Genomic DNA, 22451 nt, shown 5'->3' with positions numbered 1-22451 from the left:
TTATTTTTACATTTCTTGCATCAACTAATATTCACACTTTGCATAGTGCGTTCTCAACTATAAATTTTTAAAAGTAAATGAATTCTCAACGCAGCCAATTTAATGGGGTACTCGTATCCACTAGTACGATTCTAATATCTTAGCCGTTATGCTGTCCTGGTTGTTTGAATTCAAAAATGTTTAACCCTTTTCTAGGTGTTTCGTTTTTATTTTTTAAGATAACATGCAACCCTATTAGTCTGTCGATTCGATACGTAACCTATTATTATTATTAGTAAGTAATATTATTTATTATTATAATAACATACGTGTTTTGTGAAGTATACTTCTGTATATATATTTTAGAAAGAGGTTATAGTTTATAATGAAGTATATACAAATTTTTGATTTCTAATCGATATAAAAACAAACCAAATTGTCGAAAAGATTAAATTACTATTTATTTAACTTTTTTGAACATCGCCTTAAGAATATGATACCCTAATACTATCTCGATATAATTACGCATGTTATTATTGAAAGGAAGGGGGGGCGTATCTGAAAAATACAGTTAGTTTTTATTTATTAGATTATTATTTGTTTATTACTCTTTAAAAGGCACCCGAAATAAATTATGCATGTTGTTTTTCACAACGTGTGAGATTTTTTATAAGATAATGGTACTTTTTTTTAATCGTTCAGTAATGCAATTTTATCCAATAAAATTTGCGCAACAGTTGGGAACGCCCCGTAGAGAATGTTCATTGAACCTGATTTCATTCACCTGTTTTCAAGCCAATATAGCGTAGCGCTCAAATTATGGAGTATTGATTTCTGTTAAAGTAACCTTCTCCGTGTCCATGCAGCCTTAGTATTTTCCGAACGGTTCGACATTATCGCCGATCATCGATATTATTTTCCAATAACGAAATAAAATATTTTACAGCAGCACTTATCGACAATGTACTTAACTAGAAAGGGGACATTTCAATACAAAATGTATGTAATAAATATGGGTTTATGAAGTCAATATTTATTATGTTTTTATTATTGATTTATCCATAAAAAACACAAAAAAAATATAAATTGTAAATAAATAAATATTAATAATAATATTCAATTTTAAAATAACTTAAATTCATTTATCGTAGCTTAATCGCGAAATACTTACGAGTAAACGATTTTTAATTAAAAGATTAACAACATTTTTGTAGTTTGGTGAAATCAATTTCAATATTAATAATTTTTGTAGAAATCATTTTATCCAACTTCCCCATCATCTCGATCACGAGAGGCGGATCTGCAACAAAATACTCATACATATACCAGGCTAACATAACTCACAAGAATATTGCTGTTATACTTACGTACTTTTCATTGGCTGGTTATCATTTCTATACAAACTTCAACAATTAAGCTAAACGAAAAGCAGAACTAACAATAGGTATGTATTTTTTAAATTAATTTTACCAATTTTCTTTTATTATATTTTAAATGTTCTTAGAAAAATAAGTAAATTAACGATCAATAAGGTTTATTATGTTGAATAATGGCTGTGTGTAGGATGATATCGTAAATAAAAAATAAGGTACTCTAATTTTTAGCGATTTTATAAAAGCTTTTCGCCATGTTAAAACTTTACTAATTAGCTTACACCTCGAGCTCAATATCCGTCGGCGCTACCTACCGAGTGCTGGAGTTAGTGCCCCCAAACACAGGGCCGGACCGTAAGTTTAGGAGGGCTAACACTACTTAGTTCACCTAAGACATATTTGAACGTAGACTTAAATTAAAATAATTGAATGGGTTTGATTAATTGCAGGACTCGCAGCGCTGCAAACCATTCGATCTGTTTAATTTAATAAAGTTATGGATTCTTTCGCATAATGTCTATTTTTGACTTTGACTTGACTTAGCGGGGGCCCCCTTGAAACCACGGGGCCCTGGGCTGAAGCCCAAAAAGCCATATGGTAGATCCGGGAGTCCTGCCCAAACAACCAAAAATGTCATCCTTTGGTTATGAGTAATTGTACTATCTATACTAACAAACCTTCTAAAAGTCAAAGAAGGAGTCAAAGAACCAGAAATCATTTATAACTTCGTAAGTATGACTAATAAAATAAAATCAAATTAAAATGTAATTTACTTGAGTGGATTTTTACAAGCATTTTCGAATCATTATTTTACAAGGTTCAATTTATGTAAAGCTATCACCAAACCCGGGATGTACTGCAAAGAAGAACCGGTAAAAAAACTCTTTAGTTACTCAATTTCATCAAGCATAGGTACACATGTCATAATTATATACAATTTATGTTACAATAAACGAACACTAACTCCAAGCTTTTTTATCATTATAACAAGAGCATTAAAGGTACAAATCAATTTTGAGAATTGCATAAATCCTACCTGGGGCACGCTCCAGTTAGATTACTAATCCATCCAATCCATCCTAGCTTCGTCGGTCATTTATGATCTAATATAGTGTTAGATTGAATATACTGTTATTTATGTGTGTTAGTAGCATTATATACATTTTTATTATTATCGAATTTCGTGTACTGTCTCATTTTTATTTTTAAAATCATAGGTTTTTATCTATAGTCAGCTTGGAAATATAAATATTAATAGCCAATTCCAATCGAAAAATTCATTGCGATAAACAAATCTTATATTTACATATTTTACACAATTTGCTTATAGCTCTTTTATATTATGCACTTTAAACAGTTTTGGATAAATATGTCATTATTAATATTACAACACTATTCTTGTATCTGTTTTAATTACACATTCAATCAAGACGTCATTTTTTCACGTATCCATAATGAATACCATGCAATAATGTGAATATTGTATGGTATTCATATGACAATGATAATTAATAATTCATCAAGTGTCTAATTATATTAAGTACTACAACATATTTCATAATATAAACAGCAAACTATTAAGCAGGTGTACATAACAAAAAAACGCCACTTGAAACAAATATATTTTATATTTGCAGCAATGCAGTTGGTGTAAGCCGTCCACGTAGAAACAAGTGTAGTAACTCAACCTGTAGAAATGTAGGTACGCACGTAGGGCCCGCGTCTTAATGCGTAACTTCTTGCGTAAAGTGCTCGCTCACGATTGGTTGAAGAAACCACGCCTACTGCGTAGTCAAACCTTGAAATTCGACTAGCCCTTTTGAGGACCTTTCGATCTCCTCGTATTCTGTGCTGGCCTAGTAGAATGTGTTTTATTATAAATAATTTAAAAGGGCTCCTCAATCGATGATAATAAATTATTATAATTATTTAGCACGAGCCCAAGACTTTTTGAATAAATAGATAGGAGATCTATCCGTAAGACCTTTGTTTTGTGCAATAAAGATGAGTTTTAGACATTCTTATTGCTGTTTTGAAGAGTGCCCTTCAAAATAATATAACGCAGGGCATGCTCTTAACGAAATAATTATGAATTTTTTTAATAATTATTTTAATTAGTTACGTCTCAAAAGAGGCAGGGTGGGTGTAAGGTGTAAATTTATGAAAAGGGAATAAGAAAAGTAATGGGCATGTCACTCCCAATGACTTTACAGACTAGGAGAACATACTTATGACGAAAGTATCTGATAAAAGGGCTTTTTGAGCACCTTCGACGTAATACTTTATACCTAAAACTAAATCAAAAGAAATGAGGGCAGCAGAAAATTCCTTTTTTGTGTGATTTTTCATGATAATTATAAACCAATTTAAGTACATAAATGTATATATGATTGATTGAAAAGGAAATTTAGAAAGTGCAAAATAAAATTAACAATAGTAATTATCATAATAATTGTAAAAAAAGAATGGCTTCTTGTTTAAATAACAAAAGAAGGTTCTGACATATTTCCAAAAAAACTAACAGTCAACTTAAAATAAAAAACTATATAACAAAATGGCCTCACTTGAATCTCTTCAACTAGGAATTCATAAATGTCAAAGAAACATGAAGGAATGATCAGAATTCAACTTTCTTTCACACTTACTACGGCAATAACTAACTGTTAGCTATATAATAACAATAACCTGATATACAAACGTAAAAACATCTTACTCGTTTAGAAAATAGGCAGTCATTGGTTTCATTATATTTTTACATATATTGAAATAATGCTCATGTTATTTAAAGTTTTAATATGTTAAATATTAAGAGACAAACGGAGCATATATTCGTCTCTATTTCGAAATGATATCGTTCTGCAGTTTCATTCGTCTCAGACACTCGGATGTTAGAGTGATAGTGCAGTGTTACTATTATTAGAGACAATAAGACTACTCTTATTATCTCTACTGCAGTCAGGAGAGCTGGTTGTTTATAGCCCAGAAAATAGTAATTAATATCCAAAGGAAATGTCTCAATCTTGCCACCACCAATGTTATCATACTTACAACCATTATTCGTGTCTATAATTTGTAAAGTGTTTCCTAAAGCAAATAAGTCTTATATTATTAGGTACTTTTAGTATAAACTGAAGGTATATAACAAACGTAACTATTCTCAATTTATCAAAACGTAAATACTCGTAATAATCGAAATAATAATCAACAATTCTATCTCAAAATAATTATAAAATTTACCTGATTGTTTCAACTCTATATGACGACAATGAAAAAATAAAACAGAAACACAATTACATTCATATAGAGCACTCACATTAACAAAAACATTCGACGCGCACTTACGAAGAAAGATTACACACGGGTGTCTCATGTGTGACATTAAACTCTCTACGCCATTATGCTACCCTAGTACATGTAGCCCACATGTTCAACCCTTCCGACACGTGCTTACACCATTTGTCACACACATAACACAAGCATGGAAATACTTCACCGTAACTTCCAACTTATTGATAAATAACTTCTTATAGGTTAGTTAGTAGATAGGTTATTTTGTTAAATAGAAAAATATATAAATAAATGATTTTAATTTGAACATTTTATTACTGAATGACATTTATTTCTTTATTTAAATTAAATAGTGTTGTGCAGTTATGGCCGACCAGTATTTTTATAATAATTGATTGTTATAAAACAAATATTATGAATTGCACGAAAATAATATAATAATATTAGATCATTAAAAATATTTTTGTGTTGCTTGCTGGACAAGCTGTTTGTTTTGTACACGGCCCATAACGCAGTGACATGCGTCAAAGCTAACTACTTTACTAGGGATACAGTGAATGCAAGAGATGCAGTCTGCACAATAACTCGCGTTTGAAGTAACAAGAAACTCAGAACCATGGGCCTTAACTCACAATCAGTTAACTAACTCCCTTCCTCTTATTAAGCTTGTAAGCATGTTATCTTCTTTTAACGGTGCACAGTTAATACGCGCAATGCTTGAAGCAGCTCTTATTATAATGGCACTAACTGTATGCACGTAAAACAATCGATAAAAGATTATCACGGATCTGTTACATGAAAAGATTTAAATTTTAAAATAATAATTATTGCCGCAATATTTTTCAGAAAAATTTCACATTATATGGATTGATTAAATTTTGTACCCACTCTGACTTAGCTAAAATATACTTTTAACGATAAATTTATTTTCTTGTATTCCTTAAAAAAAAATTTTTTTTTATTTATTTATTTAGTTTACATAAATTGAACCTTATTTACTCTTAATATGCGTTGCATACCTTGACACTAAATGCAAATAAATAAAAAAAATACCATACATATTTCATACATACACATCTTTAGGCAAGTATTGGCAAATGTTGTAACTAGGATAGTATAAATGGGAGAAGAGTGTGTTATATTTATCATGTTTCATTTACCTTCTTGTACGCGATAGAAACCTATTACTTAGCGTTTTAGTTCACTACCTTCTACGTGTTTGAGTGCTCCTAGTAATTTAACAGTAACATTATTGTGATTCTCTGAGGCCTTAGTTCGATTACTTTCGTATTTGATGATAATTCATTCATTACATAAAAAATATTATTTACAAATAAATTTATTGTTATTTAAAAATAATTCTACTTCTAAGTATTTTAATATACATATACATACTATAAAGCAACGTCGCGCTGAATACGGTTCCAGTTTTACGTAAACATTATTATTATTACTAATTAATCATTTAATTACGAATTTTACAATTATTTTAAAGATAACAATAACGTCTCTTTTTTAGACCGCACATTCGTCCTTAATAACAAATAATAATCGAACATACATTTAAATTGAAATCAAATTTTCAAACATCCTTTTTAGTGCGTGCTCAAAGTATCAAGTGTATATGTACCAAGTAGTTCTTAATATTTACATATATATTTAATTGACAGGAAATTGTGTTTTATATCTTATTCTATACCTAATAGATAGGATTGAGGACTTTGAGTTAAACGCATCTGGTATTCATTCGATCGCGTCCTGGATATTTGTTATTAACATTGAATATCTCAACAATACACCAACAAAAACCATTGAGTTTCTTTCGCCGGTTCTTCGCAGGGCAGGGAATTTTCTTTCCTGAATCGGTGATAGTATTTAATTTGAGAAGCAATAAAGAAGTGTAAAAAGGAATTTGATTCGATTCGATGGTAATGCTGCAAAAGGCATAATAGTGCAATCAAACAACATAGGCACTAAAATCCATACTAATCCATACTTCCATACTAATATTATAAATGCGAAAGTAACTCTGTCTGACTGTCTCGCTTTCACGCCAAAACTACTGAACCAATTTAAATGAAATTTGGTACACAAATAGTCTAGAGCCTGAGAAAGGACATAGAATACTTTTTATTTGGAAAAAGTGCTGTAAGGGGTTGAAAAGGGGGATGAAAGGTTGTAAGTTGTTGAAAATGTTGTCATTTTTAGGACTAGAAGCATAAAACTTGTATTTTAGTCTGTATACTTATAAACTAACATATCATGACACCCACTAAAGAGCGAATTTTGGAAATTCTACCCCTAAAGAGGTGAAATAGGGGTTGAACGTTTGTATGGAAGTCCGTAATTTTTAAGTTAGAAACATGAAACTTTATTTTTGGGATACCGATTAAAAAGGAATAGATACTTATTTAAGTGTTTCTGCATACTCTACCCCTACGGGGGTGAGATAAGGGTAAAAATTTGTATAGAAGTCCGTCATTTTTTTAAGTTAAAAATATGAGACTTTATTTTTGACATACAGATTAAAAATGATTAAATACGTATTTAAGTCTTTCTAGATATTTTACCTCCAAGGAGTTTAATAGGGGTTGACATTTCTTATATAACTTAGTCTGGAAGTCCGTCATTTTTGAAGTTAGAAGCACGAAACTTTATTTATGGGCTACTTAATAAAAATGAGTAGATACGTATTTAACTGTTTCTTGATATTTTACGCCTAAGGGGAGAAATAGGGGTTGACATTTCATATACAGGTTAGTCTGGAAGTCCGTCATTTTTAAAGTTAGAAGCATGAAATTTTATTTTTGGGATACCGATTAAAAATTAGTTGATTCGCATTTAAACGTTTCGGGATATTTTACGCCTAAGGGGAGAAATAGGAGTTGACATTTCGTATACAGGTTAGTCTGGGAGCCCGTCATTTTTAAAGTTAGAACCATGAAATTTTATTTTTTGGCTACCGATTAAAAATGATTTGACACGTATTTAAACGTTTCTGGATATTTTACGCCTAAGGAGGGAAATAGGGGTGTCATTTCGTACATAAGATAGTCTGGGAGACCGTCATTTTTGATGTTAGAAGCATGAAACTTTATTTTTGGGCTACTGATTAAAAATGGGTAGATATGTATTTAAGCGTTCCTTGATATTTTATGTCTAAAGGGAAAAATAGGTGTTGACTTTTCGAATACAGGTTAGTCTGGAAGTCCGTTATTTTGAAGTTAGAAGCTCGAAATTTTATTTTTGGGCTACCGATTAAAAATGAGTTGATTCGCATAATTTCTGTTTCTGGATAAAGCGTTTCTAAGGCCTGAAATATACACCAATATGGTATACAAAGAAATCTTAAATTTACGTAATATTTTAAGGTAATTTGTAAATATATTCATATTCTACGCGAGCGAAGCCGCGGGTAACAGCTAGTATAAAATAAAATGTGTATTTCATTAAATTAAAATAAAAAAAAACATCGCCATAAATGTGTAGTAGTTGGTGTCCAATTGTAGCCGCTTTTTTCCCGCCTATATGACTACTAAGTACAAACATTATATAAGAGATACATTACATAAGAAAACTACACTCAGAGGATAACTTTTTACACACTCATTGAAAAATATAATAACATCACAAATACGTAGTCTCTAATTAGAATACATACACAAAATGGGCGGGAAACTCTCATGTACAATACAGTCATTCAAGGCAGATACATTTAGGGAAATTAAACGAATCGTAAGCATTTTTACTTAATATTATCAATATTTTGCTCTCTATAGTCAAAATATTAAATAAAAACATAAAATATTTATTAAATAAATGTAAATTAAACGGTTTCCCCTTGATCACCCGGACCTTAACCAATCTAAAACTTACGAGATACAAAAATTGTGCTTCAACCACTTCCATTTTAAAAACAGCTTTTTATAAAATAAACAGTGGAGTTCGTACCAATGGCTATCGGCACTTTAAATACTTAAGATACTTTGTTTTATATTTTATTTTTACTATAAATAGTAATTCATCTTCACTAAAGAAACTTGCAGAAATTTTGGAGATACAAATTATTGTGTGTCTATTGTAGCTTGAACAGCATTCGCTCGCTACATCGACACTACAGCTATTGAAACTTAATTGGTTTATAGTATTAACTATCGTCATGTCATGCATTGAGCTCTGACTAATATGAACTTGTTCCTTGAACTTTATAGCAAACAAATATGTTTAGTTATTTTCATCATGTCGTCATAGCCTGTATACGCCTTTAACGCTTCAAGTGCTAAGTGTACGAACTAAGCTTTAATGATGAAGAAATCAGGTATATAAACAAGCTTAAAAATATTTTTATTAGTGTATTTGAATACGTAAAATATTGTAACATATAAATTAATAATTCTCGGCTTATTTCTACTGTAATTTAAATTATTTATACATATATCTCTTCCTGTTGAAACATTCCGATTCTATTAATGAAAACCGCTTTTAAATCATGTGCATAGTTTAACGGATCTAAGTTTGCAAACTTTAAAAGATCTAAATAAATCTGCTTCTACTTGTGATATCGTTAAACCAAATAAATAAAAATAACCTTATTATCACAAAATATAATTATATACTTACTTACTATCCATACTTTCCACCTCTCACATGTTTAACACAACTACCAGTACATACATATAGCCTTCAAATATCAAATTCTTAAGTTGTGACTACTAAGCACCAAAACTCCTTTTCAGTTATGAGGTCCTGGTAAAAAATGACGTCACGTGACGCAACCCCATGCCATTCATTCACTCCTCCTTTCCTTATTTCCTCTTATTGTAAGGATTTTTATAAAATTTTATTAATTATTTTTTATAATAATATCTATCTTACAAATCAGCTTATTGTTACGTATGTGTATAATGAGATTTCATTTATCACTCTCATCTACAATTCACTCTGATATTTATTTATTCCTAACATTTATGATACATATTTATATTAGGAAGTTAGATTATGTTAACCAACAACGCAGATTTTTTGTGGCCTAGAAGGTATACTTTAGCGAGTTCCTCCTTCTTAGGCTTCTATAACAAACAACAACGGCTTTCTTGTTTTGGTCCACTATAGTGAATTGCAATGAAACAACCTTCGTCCCACGCAGCTTAATAATACCCTTCTCGGAAGCTCTTATCTCTTACCGACCTATATTTCCCTAGTATAAAAAGGGGGCAAACCATTGTATAAGCGGCCTCTGTATTTTACCAACAATAAAAATTTAATTTATGCAATTTATAAGTGAAGAGAGATTTATTGTTTTGTAACATTTGGTCCGTTTTTTTATAGGCGAGATAAATGTTTGTTTTTTGTGAATGTCTATACAATTAAATTATCCATCACTGATAGAAAGTATTTTAAGCATCTCTTCTAATATATGTAAATCTATGCAATAATATTAATAAATTATTTCATTACAGACGTTCTATAAAAAAACCATACATATACGCATATTTCCTAATTTTAAAGTGAAGGTGCCATGCGATGCGATAAGTAGCTGTAGGCAAATGCAAACAGAGTGAACGGCCGCTGCACGGGTGCATTATGCAACTTATCAGTCGTCGTGTTATCCTTGAGTGCTTGCTTATCCTTGCGCAGGACGACGACGCCGAACAAACAACCTCTTATGTTGATTTGCTGCCCTGGTAGTTCGCAGGATATTTTGTCCCTTTGGGAATGTTCTTCGACTATCCTAAGGGATATTTAAGGATACAAAAAAAAAGTATACTTAACCAATTTTTATATAAAATATTTGTATTAATTATAACTCACGTGGCTTGTTTCTCCATAAGTAATCGTTAATAAAAACCATTTTTGTGATTGAGAAAGAAAATTTTATCGAACAATTTTTTTAAGTAGTTTCGTGACAATAAGATATGATATTAATTTCAAAATACGGACGGCTATGGCGATGACTGAATACTTTAAAGCGTTTTTAATCAATGATAGTCAGAAATCACAAAGTCACACTGTGGTAGAAGAAAGGCAGGAGTAACCTCCTTATAACCTCTACATTCCTGTTAGTTATTGACGTCATTCCAACAGCGTACATCCCTTAGGTACCCCTTAAAAGAAAAGAGGCAAATTAATAAATACACATTCAATTAAATATAAATCTAGATAAAGTCGACAAGATATTATGAATATGTGGTTTAAATATTTATTACAAAGATAAAATTAAAAATCCTACGATGATATATTTTTTTTATGAAGAGAACAGCACAAAATGATTTTGGGTTTTAAATTACCTTATTGTTAATATGAACGAGATTTTATTATACAATCATAATTTTTGTGTATATGTATTACAGATATATTTTTTTTGCGTATCCTTTTCTATTATAATTTATTTGTTTTCAGACGTGCTAGGTATAGTCTTATCTCTTTAATTTCGTATAAGTTACAGTGACTCTTATACCGATTTAAAGATAGTTCAAATTTAGAAAATAATTACAATAAGTAAGCTCGGCTCTGCTTACATTTGTAATTATTATTTAGAGGTTTGGCCCCCCAAACAAATGTCTTGGTCTGGATTCTTCTTGTTGGTCCAAAAGGGACCAACAAAGCGCTAAATATTTTCACGAGTAATACGTTTTTTCAATCGGATTTATGAATAATTAAAAAAAAAATAACTTTTCACTCCTTATAAATTTTTTTTATATTATTCTTTAAATCTTTATAAAACAAATATATGTAGATATAATAGTAAAATACATAAAATCCACATGAAATACGATCGTCGGAAACTTATAATTTGTTTCTCATCGGAAGTGCGATGTTTGTCTTAGAAATTGTAATCTGTTGTGGAGAGACTCTCATGGGGAGGTTATGGACCTGTAGCCCTCCCCAAAATCTGGTCCTGATTGTAAATTATTTTTTGTGTTTAGTTTTAATGTTACGTGAATTTGATCCCCTACCAACGACTCTTTTAAAAATATACAAATCTGGACATTTAAAGTTACCTAAGCTCAAAAGTCTTAACAAGTGTCGACTATCTATTCAATTTTATCAGGTATAGATTACTGTAACTACCTACCTATAGCAACGCCCCATTGCAATTAAAATCCGAAAGAGAAGAAATAACTTTGCAGGAAGGAAGGGTGCCAGAACGAGAGTCACAACCCCGCCCTTCTTGTATCCTTGTCTCACGCGTGAGCTTTCTAAAGCTTTCTACCTTATCGAACTCCCACTTTGCACTGGGTTCCTGGTACGTTCCCGCGCCAGGGCCGCCGTTGTCGCTAGCCGCTTTCTCCTTCTGACGGAAATTTTAGGAAACAAAACATATTTCAGCCTTATATTATTTTTATTCAAAAAGCACAAATCATAACAGTGTGATTTGAGCTTTTTCAAATGTACATGTTACGTCATACAAATGAATTTTTATAATGTATACAAAATATGATGCGGATTCTATAATACCTAAAGGTATTATATATATTAATGCCTTTTTTATTATATATTACTATAATAATGAACGTTAATTGCAACTAATATTGTAATGAATATATAATTCTTGATTTTTATGCAGATAGTAGGCTAAAGAGGTTTAAATTATTTAAATAGCATCATTGAGAATCATTAACTGTGTGTATGCTTTGTCTAGTTATTTTTTTACGTTTGAGTCGAATTCATATATTGTATTTATTTAATACTTCAAAGTTAATATCCAAGACGCAAATTTGTAATGCCATATTTTTTTTATCCTATATATATAACTAGAACGCTATAACGTCCACGTTACGTAACATACTTTAAGCCAAAAACCATCACGCAAGTGTTAACAATAACTCTACATCCCTCTACTCTACAACTCGTTACGAAATCGAATAAATAAAAATAAAAAACATTCATTTCTATTAATGAATTATTAAATCATATTCTTTTTTTTTTAATTGTAAAGTATAGTCCTCGTTAATATTATTTCATAATATAAAGAAGTAAAAACTTTTAAAAATAAATTATATAAATTCGAATATAAGATAAAATATTTAAATTGAAGCAATTACCACAAACGAATAGTTTGAATAGTAGAGTTGGTATAATATGATGTCAAATGGGAAAGGATTACAGAAGCTCTCCAAAACGAAGAGCACAAGTATGAGAAGAGCTTATAAGTTATTTTAAATAGTCCGACAGTTTGATCGTCTGGAAGTTGTTCGTAAATTATTATTATCTATGCTTGCTTTTAGTAGACATCGCGTCTTTAAACTAAATCGAAATTTATCAACACATTTTAATGATGAGTACGTATAGTAAAGTCGACTAATTTTAGCTTAACGAATATTTAAACTTTAGAATTTGAAAGAAATAACAACCATCAAAAATAAGATGAATATAATAAACATTATAAGGCTTGTTTCAGTATCTTTTGGAGTTCGCTTATCACCGCCTACGACGTCAACACTCGCCCCAACTACATCACCGACTCAGGCGGCCCTGACCATAAGCCAGGAACTGGCAACCGGACTGCCTCCACAAATATGCGCTGATGCCAATAGCCTCACGACGCCTCTTGGAAAATTACGAACCGCGATGCGAAATACAAGTTATACACAAATGAATGCCTTTTTCGATGCTTTTCTCGTGTTCTACAGTGATGAACATTTGGTAAGGGCTACTTATTTTACAAATTTTGAAAAAATATGCAACAAAAACGTGACAGTTTTTATCTTATATTTATAAATCGGATGGTAAATGGTTACCTCCGTCCATCGTGGCATGATAATGACACACCGTTAATGCCCAGAGGAGCAGATGCATGGTCATCATTGGCTGTTCATTATTGTCTAATAAGCACATGCACATGTTATATTACTAGTGAAATAAATAAAAATTGTTCAATGAACTAATTCTATATACTTTTGTTGATACTGCTTGATTTTTACTAGATTTCTTTGGGAGTTTCACATATATGTACAATTATTTGTACATATATGTGAAACTTCTATAGCTTGTTGACTTCCAGGCAGGATATTTACATACATGTATTGTATTTAACTAACATGACTGTATTTTTAGAATCTACATTCCGAACGAAAACTATATTAAGTAAAGTTACCACCGGGGTAACTTTACTTAATATAGTTTGTTAAATGACGCTAGTTTAAATTCTTCTGGAACTAATTACTTAGAACATTTAAAAATTTTTATTACGTTTATTTTCATTGTGTTAAATTATCTCTTAGTGTATCTCAATTCACCATCACAGAGCGAGGAGCCATCTCCCGAGGAACGGCGTCTAGAGTACATCAGCGGATGGGAAGGAGTAGGTACCGCGGCCGTTCTTGCAGACGGTGGAGCTGCAATTTGGGTTCCAGCAGGCGACGTCCGTCGTGCACGTGCCTTGCTCTCCTGCGCATGGCTTGTGATCGATGGAGATGATCCTAGTCAGCCTACAATCGTCGAATGGATTTCTGTACGCCTTTAGTCCATCCCTCCTTCTTTCATTACAAACTATTTTTTTTATATAATAATTTAAAAATAAATATTAATTTACTAACACCATTTGATATCATATAATACTTTCTTTTCTTATTTCTATATTCTATTATTATTCATGTATTTATAAGAATCGATGCCATTCAGTTTCTATTAAAGCAGGAGCGCCCAGGGCGTAACGGTCGTATTGGTGGAGACGCAAGACTTACATCTGTTGGCGAATGGCAAATGCTGTCTGCAAACTTGCAACGCGAAGGCTTACAGCTTGTCCACATGCCGACACTTGTCGATCAGTTATGGAACGAGGAAATGGATCCAATGAAACGTCGTCCGGAGTTTTCCAGAATTGTGGCCAACTTACACAAGATGGACTATACAGGTCAACTGTATATTATACTTATTTTTTATTATTATTATTCTACGGTGTATTTGTTAATACACCGTTGAAATTATCAAACAAACACACAGTTCAAATTATCTTGGGTTTATTTTAATTATACAATTGCTTTCTAAGTGTTTATAATATCAGCCCGAGACACGTTTTACCCGAATGTTCTCCATATTTAACGAAACATCACACAAATATCTTTCTTTGGGGTCAATGGTTTCTAAAATAAAAAAAAAATTCAAAGCCATTTTATTTTTTTAAATGGTCACCTACTTTGATTTCAAGTCCCATAAGTCGGAATTATTTTGAATACCATATTATCGTAACTTATCGTTAATTAATGATGTAGGAGTGACCTGGCGTGAGAAAGTATGGGCAGTTCGCAATGAGTTGCGATCGATGGCCGCGGACGCGATGGTGGTGACCGCTTTAGACGAGGTGGCGTGGCTTCTTAACATTCGCGGAAGGGACAACCCCTATGCACCGCTTCTGAAGGCATTTGTTATCATCAGTAGCAAAGACGTCCGTGTGTATGCACCGCCGGGAAAACTCTCCATGCCCGTTCGAGAAATTCTTGCAGTTTACAACTGTTATACGAATTCAAATAACTGTACAAGGTATTAAAAATGAAATTATTAATATATTTAACTTTGTATTGTAATAATTAGTTATATTTTTGAAGAGTGAATGAATACACGACCATCTACTCGGATTTACGCCGAGCCACCGAATCGAAAATCCTAATACCAACGGCCGGGACTTTTCAAAGAGGTGCATCAGCGGCGATTGCTCAGAGTGTTTCACAGGCAAAAAGATTATTCCAACCGTCTCCTATTGTTTACCTGAAAGCACAGAAAAATCAAGCGGAAATAAAAGGAATGCGCAAAGCACATCTACGTGATGCAGTCGCCATGTGCACGGTCATGTGTTACATGGAAACCATGGTAGGATAATAATCTATATCTAAAAAACTTTTCTAGTATTATTACAATACTAGAAACCTTTCATTACATTCTGAACTACTAATGATAAAGTAATAAATGAATCCTTCAAGTATATCTTTGATTCGGTTCTGTTTAAAATATATTTTAATCTAAACAATGTCCTTCTCATTGTCATGTCATTATTTATATGTTAAAAACATTACTAATGTTCAAGGGAAAGTCAAGTTTGTATGAAAAGACGGTAGCAATGAAGGTTGACCTAACCCGTGCCACTCAGGCCGGCTACGTCAGTCTGTCCATGCAGACACGCGTCGCGTTCGGGCCCAACGGCGCCGTACCGGAGTACAAAGCTACTAACGATACCAATCGCCGGATATTCACTAATTCCACGCTGGTGATACAATCTGGTGGACAATACGACGGTACTGTTATTTGTATCATTGTTAGTTACATATATTTGGTAATTCCTATTATTATCATAATATAAATCATTTCAAGTTATAAAATAAATGTAAATACTCTAACATACAACACACAGCATACAATATATATAATTTAATTTTGCACTGTTCCTTATACTCGTAACGCATGAATTATTTACGTGATGAAAGTTCCTATGGAATTTCATCATTTCTTAAGTTACAAATATAAAGACTGGTGTTAAGGCATCTGTGTTCATAACTAAGCGAGTTATGTTAATATTTTTTATATCATTTTTGCAATATAGTACATAATAATATAATATAACATGGATAATGTACGACTGATAGTTTACATAAGATTGATTATAGTAACAGTATGACCTTGGATAGATCACTTAAATTGTGCTACGATTATTAATCAAGTATATTACTTTCTCCTAGAGGGTACAACTACAGTGACTCGCACACTACACTATGGTACACCCTCGCGAGAAGAGCGTAAAGCGTACACCAGCGTACTTCGGTCACTTGCCGCGTTTGGTACACTGCTAACACCTGCGACTCTGCCCGCTGCGCACACGGACCCGGTAGTCAGGGCGCCGCTTTGGAGTTTCAAACAGGATTACATTCCTCCTACGGGACATGGTGTGGGAGCTGCTTTAAATCGAAGAGAAGGTGTAGTAATTTTTGTCACTATAACAACTACATAAGAATGTATATAACAGGATTTGTCAAAATGTATAGACTGATAAGTGCATTTATTAATTTAATTGACAATAATAATAATCGATCTACAACATTAGTGCAGATTTAGTGAATACTGCAAGAATGTAGGTATAAAATATATTGTTACGAGCGTGATATCTTATAAATTCGATACAGAGCACTTTTTTTGAATACATAGTATTTTGGGTATTCTGTTGGTCCATCAAGAAAAGTGAATAACCTAGCTCAAATTTTTAACACTTAGATTAACTTGTGCAACCTTTTTAGGGATTTGGCATAAATAACAGAAGTACCGTATTTTATTTGATGCCCTAGTAAATTATTGCTTACTTTCACCTGCATGTTGTTACGAGCTAACAACAATATGGTAGCATATAATGATTATGTACTTTATATTTTTTATCAGATAGATTCGCTGAATATTTCTATTTTCTATCTATTAAATTCGCTAGTCATTCGAATATATAAAACGCGAAAAATCTGATAAAATATTCCTGTGAAAGAAAATTTAAATTTCAGATCCCGTTGTAATAGACTACAGGCAAGACACTAATCTCCATACATTTAGAGAAGGATACTTTATAACCATTGGTAAGAATTAGCATCAACTGGAATTTTAATATAATGAGGTTTTTTTTTTGCGAATCAAACAATTTTTTTCACAATCATTTTCAATTTGCTGCCATTGGCGTGCCATTGACATTAATTTTGGTTTCTAGAACCAGCGTGGTATGAAAATAGGAAGTTTGGAGTGAAATTAGGAAATGTTCTTGAAGTTGTACCTCGTCCTAGTAACTATCTGGGCTTCCGAGAGTCGACGCTCATACCATTTGAACCTAAGTTGATTGATAAAAACCTCCTTACTGAATACGAGGTGAGTTTTAAAAACCCATAAAAATGTAATATGTTAATTATAAGATTATTTTAATTTATCGCAATATTCATTATATTTTTAATCACAGATTAACTGGTTAAACGCTTACAACGATCGGATTAGACAAACAGTTGGTCCTGAACTGAACATCCAAGGTTTAACTGACGTTTACTACTGGATGATGAACAAAACTATCAAATTAGAGTCACCAAGAGCCAAGAAGAATAATCCCAACTCCGCTGTGTCTTATAAAAGTTTACAAATCACTACTTTGATAGTAACCGTCAACTGTATTCTGAGTAACTTATTATTAACTTATTAATTAAATTATGTAACTGTGGTGTAGAAATATAGCTTAACCGTTTCATTTAAGTTTAGCTAAAGCGAAAATGTTACTTGTTTTTTTTAACATGGACCGATGAGATAAAGGGCAATTAAAAATTACAAGACAAGCCTGTAATTATGAACATCTTTTGAAAGTAAGAATGGATACAGTATATTTAAATGAATGCGCTTATTTAAAGAACTACCTGTCCGATTTGAATGAATTTTCTCGCACTAGATAGCCCGTTTTATAATAAAATTATAAGCTATGTAACTTTACGCTACAACTCCAAAGTGTAGGTAGAGGCATTTAGTAATGAGATAATCTTAATTATGTACTACAAGCATGTATAATTCAAACATAAGGGCGTAACGCGGACACAACTAGGAGATATATTAATCGTAATAAGCCCCAAGGTTTGGAATAATGAATCCAACGTTAACGCTCTTTGATATAATGAGGAAGTAAAGTTATAAAAATATAATTACTAAATTTGAACTGTAATAGGTACTCTAGATAAATCTGATAAGTTCAGTTCCTGATGTTCTCCATTTTAATCGTAGCTTCGTGATATTTAAATGAAATAAACATAAATAATAAAAATAATAGACTATCATTTTTAATTTAACTTACATTTCATAAGTAATCCTTATTGCACACATTTAAGCTAAACGCCAGTTGTGTAATTTGCACTACTCAAAACTTGTAAAAGTAATATGATATAAGATGTATTAAAATACTAGATAATTTCAGTTATTTCATAGTAGATATTTTTAAAATGCTTTATATTGTTTTAAATACGCTTTTAATTGTAAATCTCCTAATAAGATATGCCCCAAAATGGTGCCTTGTTCTTATAAACTATACTAGCAATATGATTAAGCAAAATTAGCAATATAATTGTAATAATATTATATCACCGTAAATTTAACTGTAATTTCTGTAATAAGTTATTATAAAATAACTTGAACGCACTGATGACTGTACAAAATTAGCCATTTGTTTTATAAAATAAATTATTATATGTTATTTAGAGACAAAAGATTTGGAAATATATTAGTTCCTTAAATGTTTTAGAAATAAGGTTTTTTTGAACTGTAGAAGTAATACTAATATATAACACATTTTTAAGAGTTATATGAAGTGACGAATTACTACAAATTACAAACATATTTATTAATCAATAACATTTAAGTAATAGCCTGTTCATGTCTCACTCAAACGGGGTCGTAACTCAGCGATGTTAAACCCTTTCGTTTTGAGGAGATAATGTTTGGAGCACATTCTAGCACGTTCCAATGCGAATTAGTGGAAGATTTGCATCCAACCACCACTGATAGACTAATTTTTAATTCATTTCCTCGAAAGAGATAAAAAGAAGAGAGAAGTACCACGTAGACAAAGTCATACATACATATACATAACAGCTAGTATTTTTTTTCATTTAAGTAACCTTTTTAATTGTTAAAATAACGTTTTAACATTCAAACTCTAAGATTATTTCTTTAAATATTAATTAATTGCTTTTATACGCTATTAAAGTTGTGCCTTTTTCTAAATAGTTTGTGCTTCCGATTAAATATAAATTGTAAGTTAGGATATGATTATTAAACTTAAGCACCGAGTGCCTTATAAAACAGTAGAATGTATATTGCTTATTATATAATCGTGACGTAAGAAATAACGTATTAATTTCAATTTGTACGTATATTGTGTTTTCTTCTTTAAAGTAAGTTTGCACGAATAATGTGTAATTAATAAAATTAAAAATTAACATATTAGAATAGTATTTAAATTTTCAACGCCGACGGGTTCTAGTTACCTACGTATCGTAATCAAATTTAGATATGTACCGATTATACTTAGAATGCAATTTTCAGTATCGCTCTCGGGGTAACGCTTGCTTAATTATAGAAATAAGAATATATATATATATTACTGGAATATATGATAAGGGCAAGCTAATGTAACGGATGAATCACAATGCATTTATTTTTCATTTAATGACTCTTGGTCAATGATACGTAGTGGCGCCTACTGACAGTTAATCAGTAATTGTGGACGCAGCATTATAACAATTTATGCAAAAAAAAAATCAAAAAAATAAAGCATAAACAGAAGAATGAAGTATCCAACGTTTACAAGACTATAGAATTGAATTAGTTTAGTCTGTACGATTAAGAATTATACAAGAATGGATTATGGATGGCGCCATCTATTGGTTGTTCTTTGTACTAATTTTCACAAATTTAACATAATCATAGCATAAGTTATTAGTAAAGCAATATGAATGTATTATTGTCGTTAGTTATTCAGTAGATGCTTTGTAACGGTTCGCATCACTGCCAATAACGAAATATCACTGTATTTGAGTTAAATAAATAAAAAATATATATGTTAAACAAAATGCCTTTATTTACATTGGTCCGTACAAATCACACTTACATAAGATCAATATGTAACTAACATTTCAGTACGACACCCTTGTCAGTGTAAATATTCCACACGATCAACATTCAAATGTACCTATTTACAAAAATAGTGGACAAACTCAAGTGTCTTCTAAAACTAAATACGCGTGAATTAATGGCATATACTTAAATTTATAATGAAACTATTTTAACGTAATATTGTTACAAAGAGAGACTTAATTGAAAGCTAAATATCACGTAATATAATATTTAAATATGTTTAAATCATATAATAACGCTGCATATTCGTTATCTTGTCAGTTCAGTCTTAAAGACGTAGTTTAAAAGTATTGCACACTATTGACGAATAACTATACTACTATTGGTACAGTTATAAATAAAATACACACCTTGTAAATAAAAATGCAGATTATTATTTAACAACAAACATTGGAAGTGATTGCAAAACAAAATAACTAGAAAAAGAGAAACAGATTAATTATGCCTATTGATGTGGCTTAATAATAAAAAATAAAAACCACGGCTACCAACCTAAAGGAGCTATTTTAGTGCAAGTGTGTTAGTAAACACAGATGTACTCTCTATTTACATGTGTGCGCTCATTCTCATTCGAATGGACGTCAATCAGAACCACTCCGTGGTCTGAGAGTGTAACGCTGCCAGCATCTTAACTCAAGGGTTTTGCAGAAAATTTCTGAGCAGAGAAACCAAATAATATCTCCACCCTCCATATGCAGCTTAATAAACTAACAACTAGACCGCTAAGGCATCGGCGATATACAGACATAAAAACCAAAAGGGAAGTATTTAGTGTTAGACATAAGGTCCACAGAGTGTAATCAGCAGTGCGATTCTGTAAGAATTCACTTCTTAACTCGCTCGTGAAATGTTGACAACCGACTTACTTTGATACGTGTATCCTAAAAATTTTATAATTATTATAGCCACATTCTGATATTTCACTCGTGTTCTGCGATGAAATTTGAGTTTATTTTTACAGAATAGCTACAGCTCAAAATTTCATCGGTCGTTGTTTACAGAATCTTAACTATGAGTACAATGGTTTAGTAACAATATTGTATTGAAAAGCAAGTCCCTTTCACTTAGAACATTGAAAACACCTTTCATATAAACGTTAGAAAAATAGTTAGTCATATGTTGGTATATGTTGCAAATTTACTTTGAAGAAATATCTGAAAATATTCTGACAAAAACGTCTAACGTATAAATATGACGAGGTCTAGTCAAGTCTGAGTAACATCGGCAGTACGTTGCTAGTGAATGAGAACACATTACTTACATGATATACATATTATAATGATTAGCAATAGCTTAATAATTATTAACAAAATGCTATCGGAAAATTAATAGAAACAAATTAAAGCGCTACTACACAGCGACGACTTAGCGAAGCGATGGCGACGATTTTTTGTTGACATTCTATGACGGAAGCAACGGGGCCAAGTTAATATGTGGTCACAACTGCACATAAACATTGACAATGAAACGCTATTTAGTGGGCCATGGGAGCTGTTATGTTACTGTGCCCAGGAACATACTGGCTCACTCACTTATTTAAAAACTAAAAGTAGGGTCGGTGGTGCAATTTTAAATAAACCTATACTATACATACTTAAAAACGTTCTCAACGTATCTAAATACAGCTAAATATACTGTCAATACGTATATATAAATACTATTTTTACCCACTAAATAATAGTAACCAATATTAACAATATGATGACGATATAGTCTCAAGTCAATGTCAATGTCTTATAGCGCAGGTGTGACCTCAACTTTACATTAAATTACTAATCAGACTCTCTAGCTAGTCTCTCATAAAAGTTCGCGCATGATTAGCAAATAAATTAAATAAAGATTCAATTTTTAGTAACATTTTTATATTCATTTCATAATCACTAATATTATTTTTAATAACTTAAAACACAACAATCATAAAAATATTATTTCTGGACGTTTTAAAATTAAAAAAAAACTTATATACTTATATTTCCACAGCTGGCCGCTACAGACCTCTACCTGCCTACCGTTATATTTAAGAATTAATGAATCATTTATAAAAATTACGCTTTAAAATAAAAGCGAATTTGCTATGATCTGTTATACCAGATTGATGAAAACACGCGTCATAAGATTCTTTCTTTCTATGTTTTTATTTAGACAAAATATATTAAATAGAAATGCAAATAAGCTGTACAAAGC

At 31.4% G+C, this 22451-nt stretch overlaps 1 protein-coding gene across 1 annotated transcript in view; it reads left to right on the top strand.

The window, feature by feature from the left end:
• Positions 1–18362, top strand: part of LOC113401298 (xaa-Pro aminopeptidase 1-like) — a 29124-nt gene extending 10762 nt beyond the window's left edge. Inside the window, exons 2-11 of the mRNA XM_064215389.1 lie at positions 13042–13286; positions 13888–14094; positions 14280–14496; positions 14855–15122; positions 15188–15449; positions 15664–15871; positions 16313–16546; positions 17117–17188; positions 17317–17471; positions 17560–18362. Coding sequence (XP_064071459.1) covers positions 13042–13286; positions 13888–14094; positions 14280–14496; positions 14855–15122; positions 15188–15449; positions 15664–15871; positions 16313–16546; positions 17117–17188; positions 17317–17471; positions 17560–17793 — 2102 coding nt within the window. The 3' untranslated portion in view covers positions 17794–18362. The remainder of the gene's footprint in view (positions 1–13041; positions 13287–13887; positions 14095–14279; positions 14497–14854; positions 15123–15187; positions 15450–15663; positions 15872–16312; positions 16547–17116; positions 17189–17316; positions 17472–17559) is intronic.
• The last annotated feature ends 4089 nt before the right edge of the window (positions 18363–22451 follow it).

The sequence above is a fragment of the Vanessa tameamea genome, chromosome 7, assembly GCF_037043105.1.
Source record: "Vanessa tameamea isolate UH-Manoa-2023 chromosome 7, ilVanTame1 primary haplotype, whole genome shotgun sequence".
NCBI classification, from domain to species: Eukaryota; Metazoa; Arthropoda; class Insecta; order Lepidoptera; family Nymphalidae; genus Vanessa; species Vanessa tameamea.
Note: the sequence above shows the minus strand (reverse complement) of the source record. Positions and strands in the feature narration are given on the sequence as shown.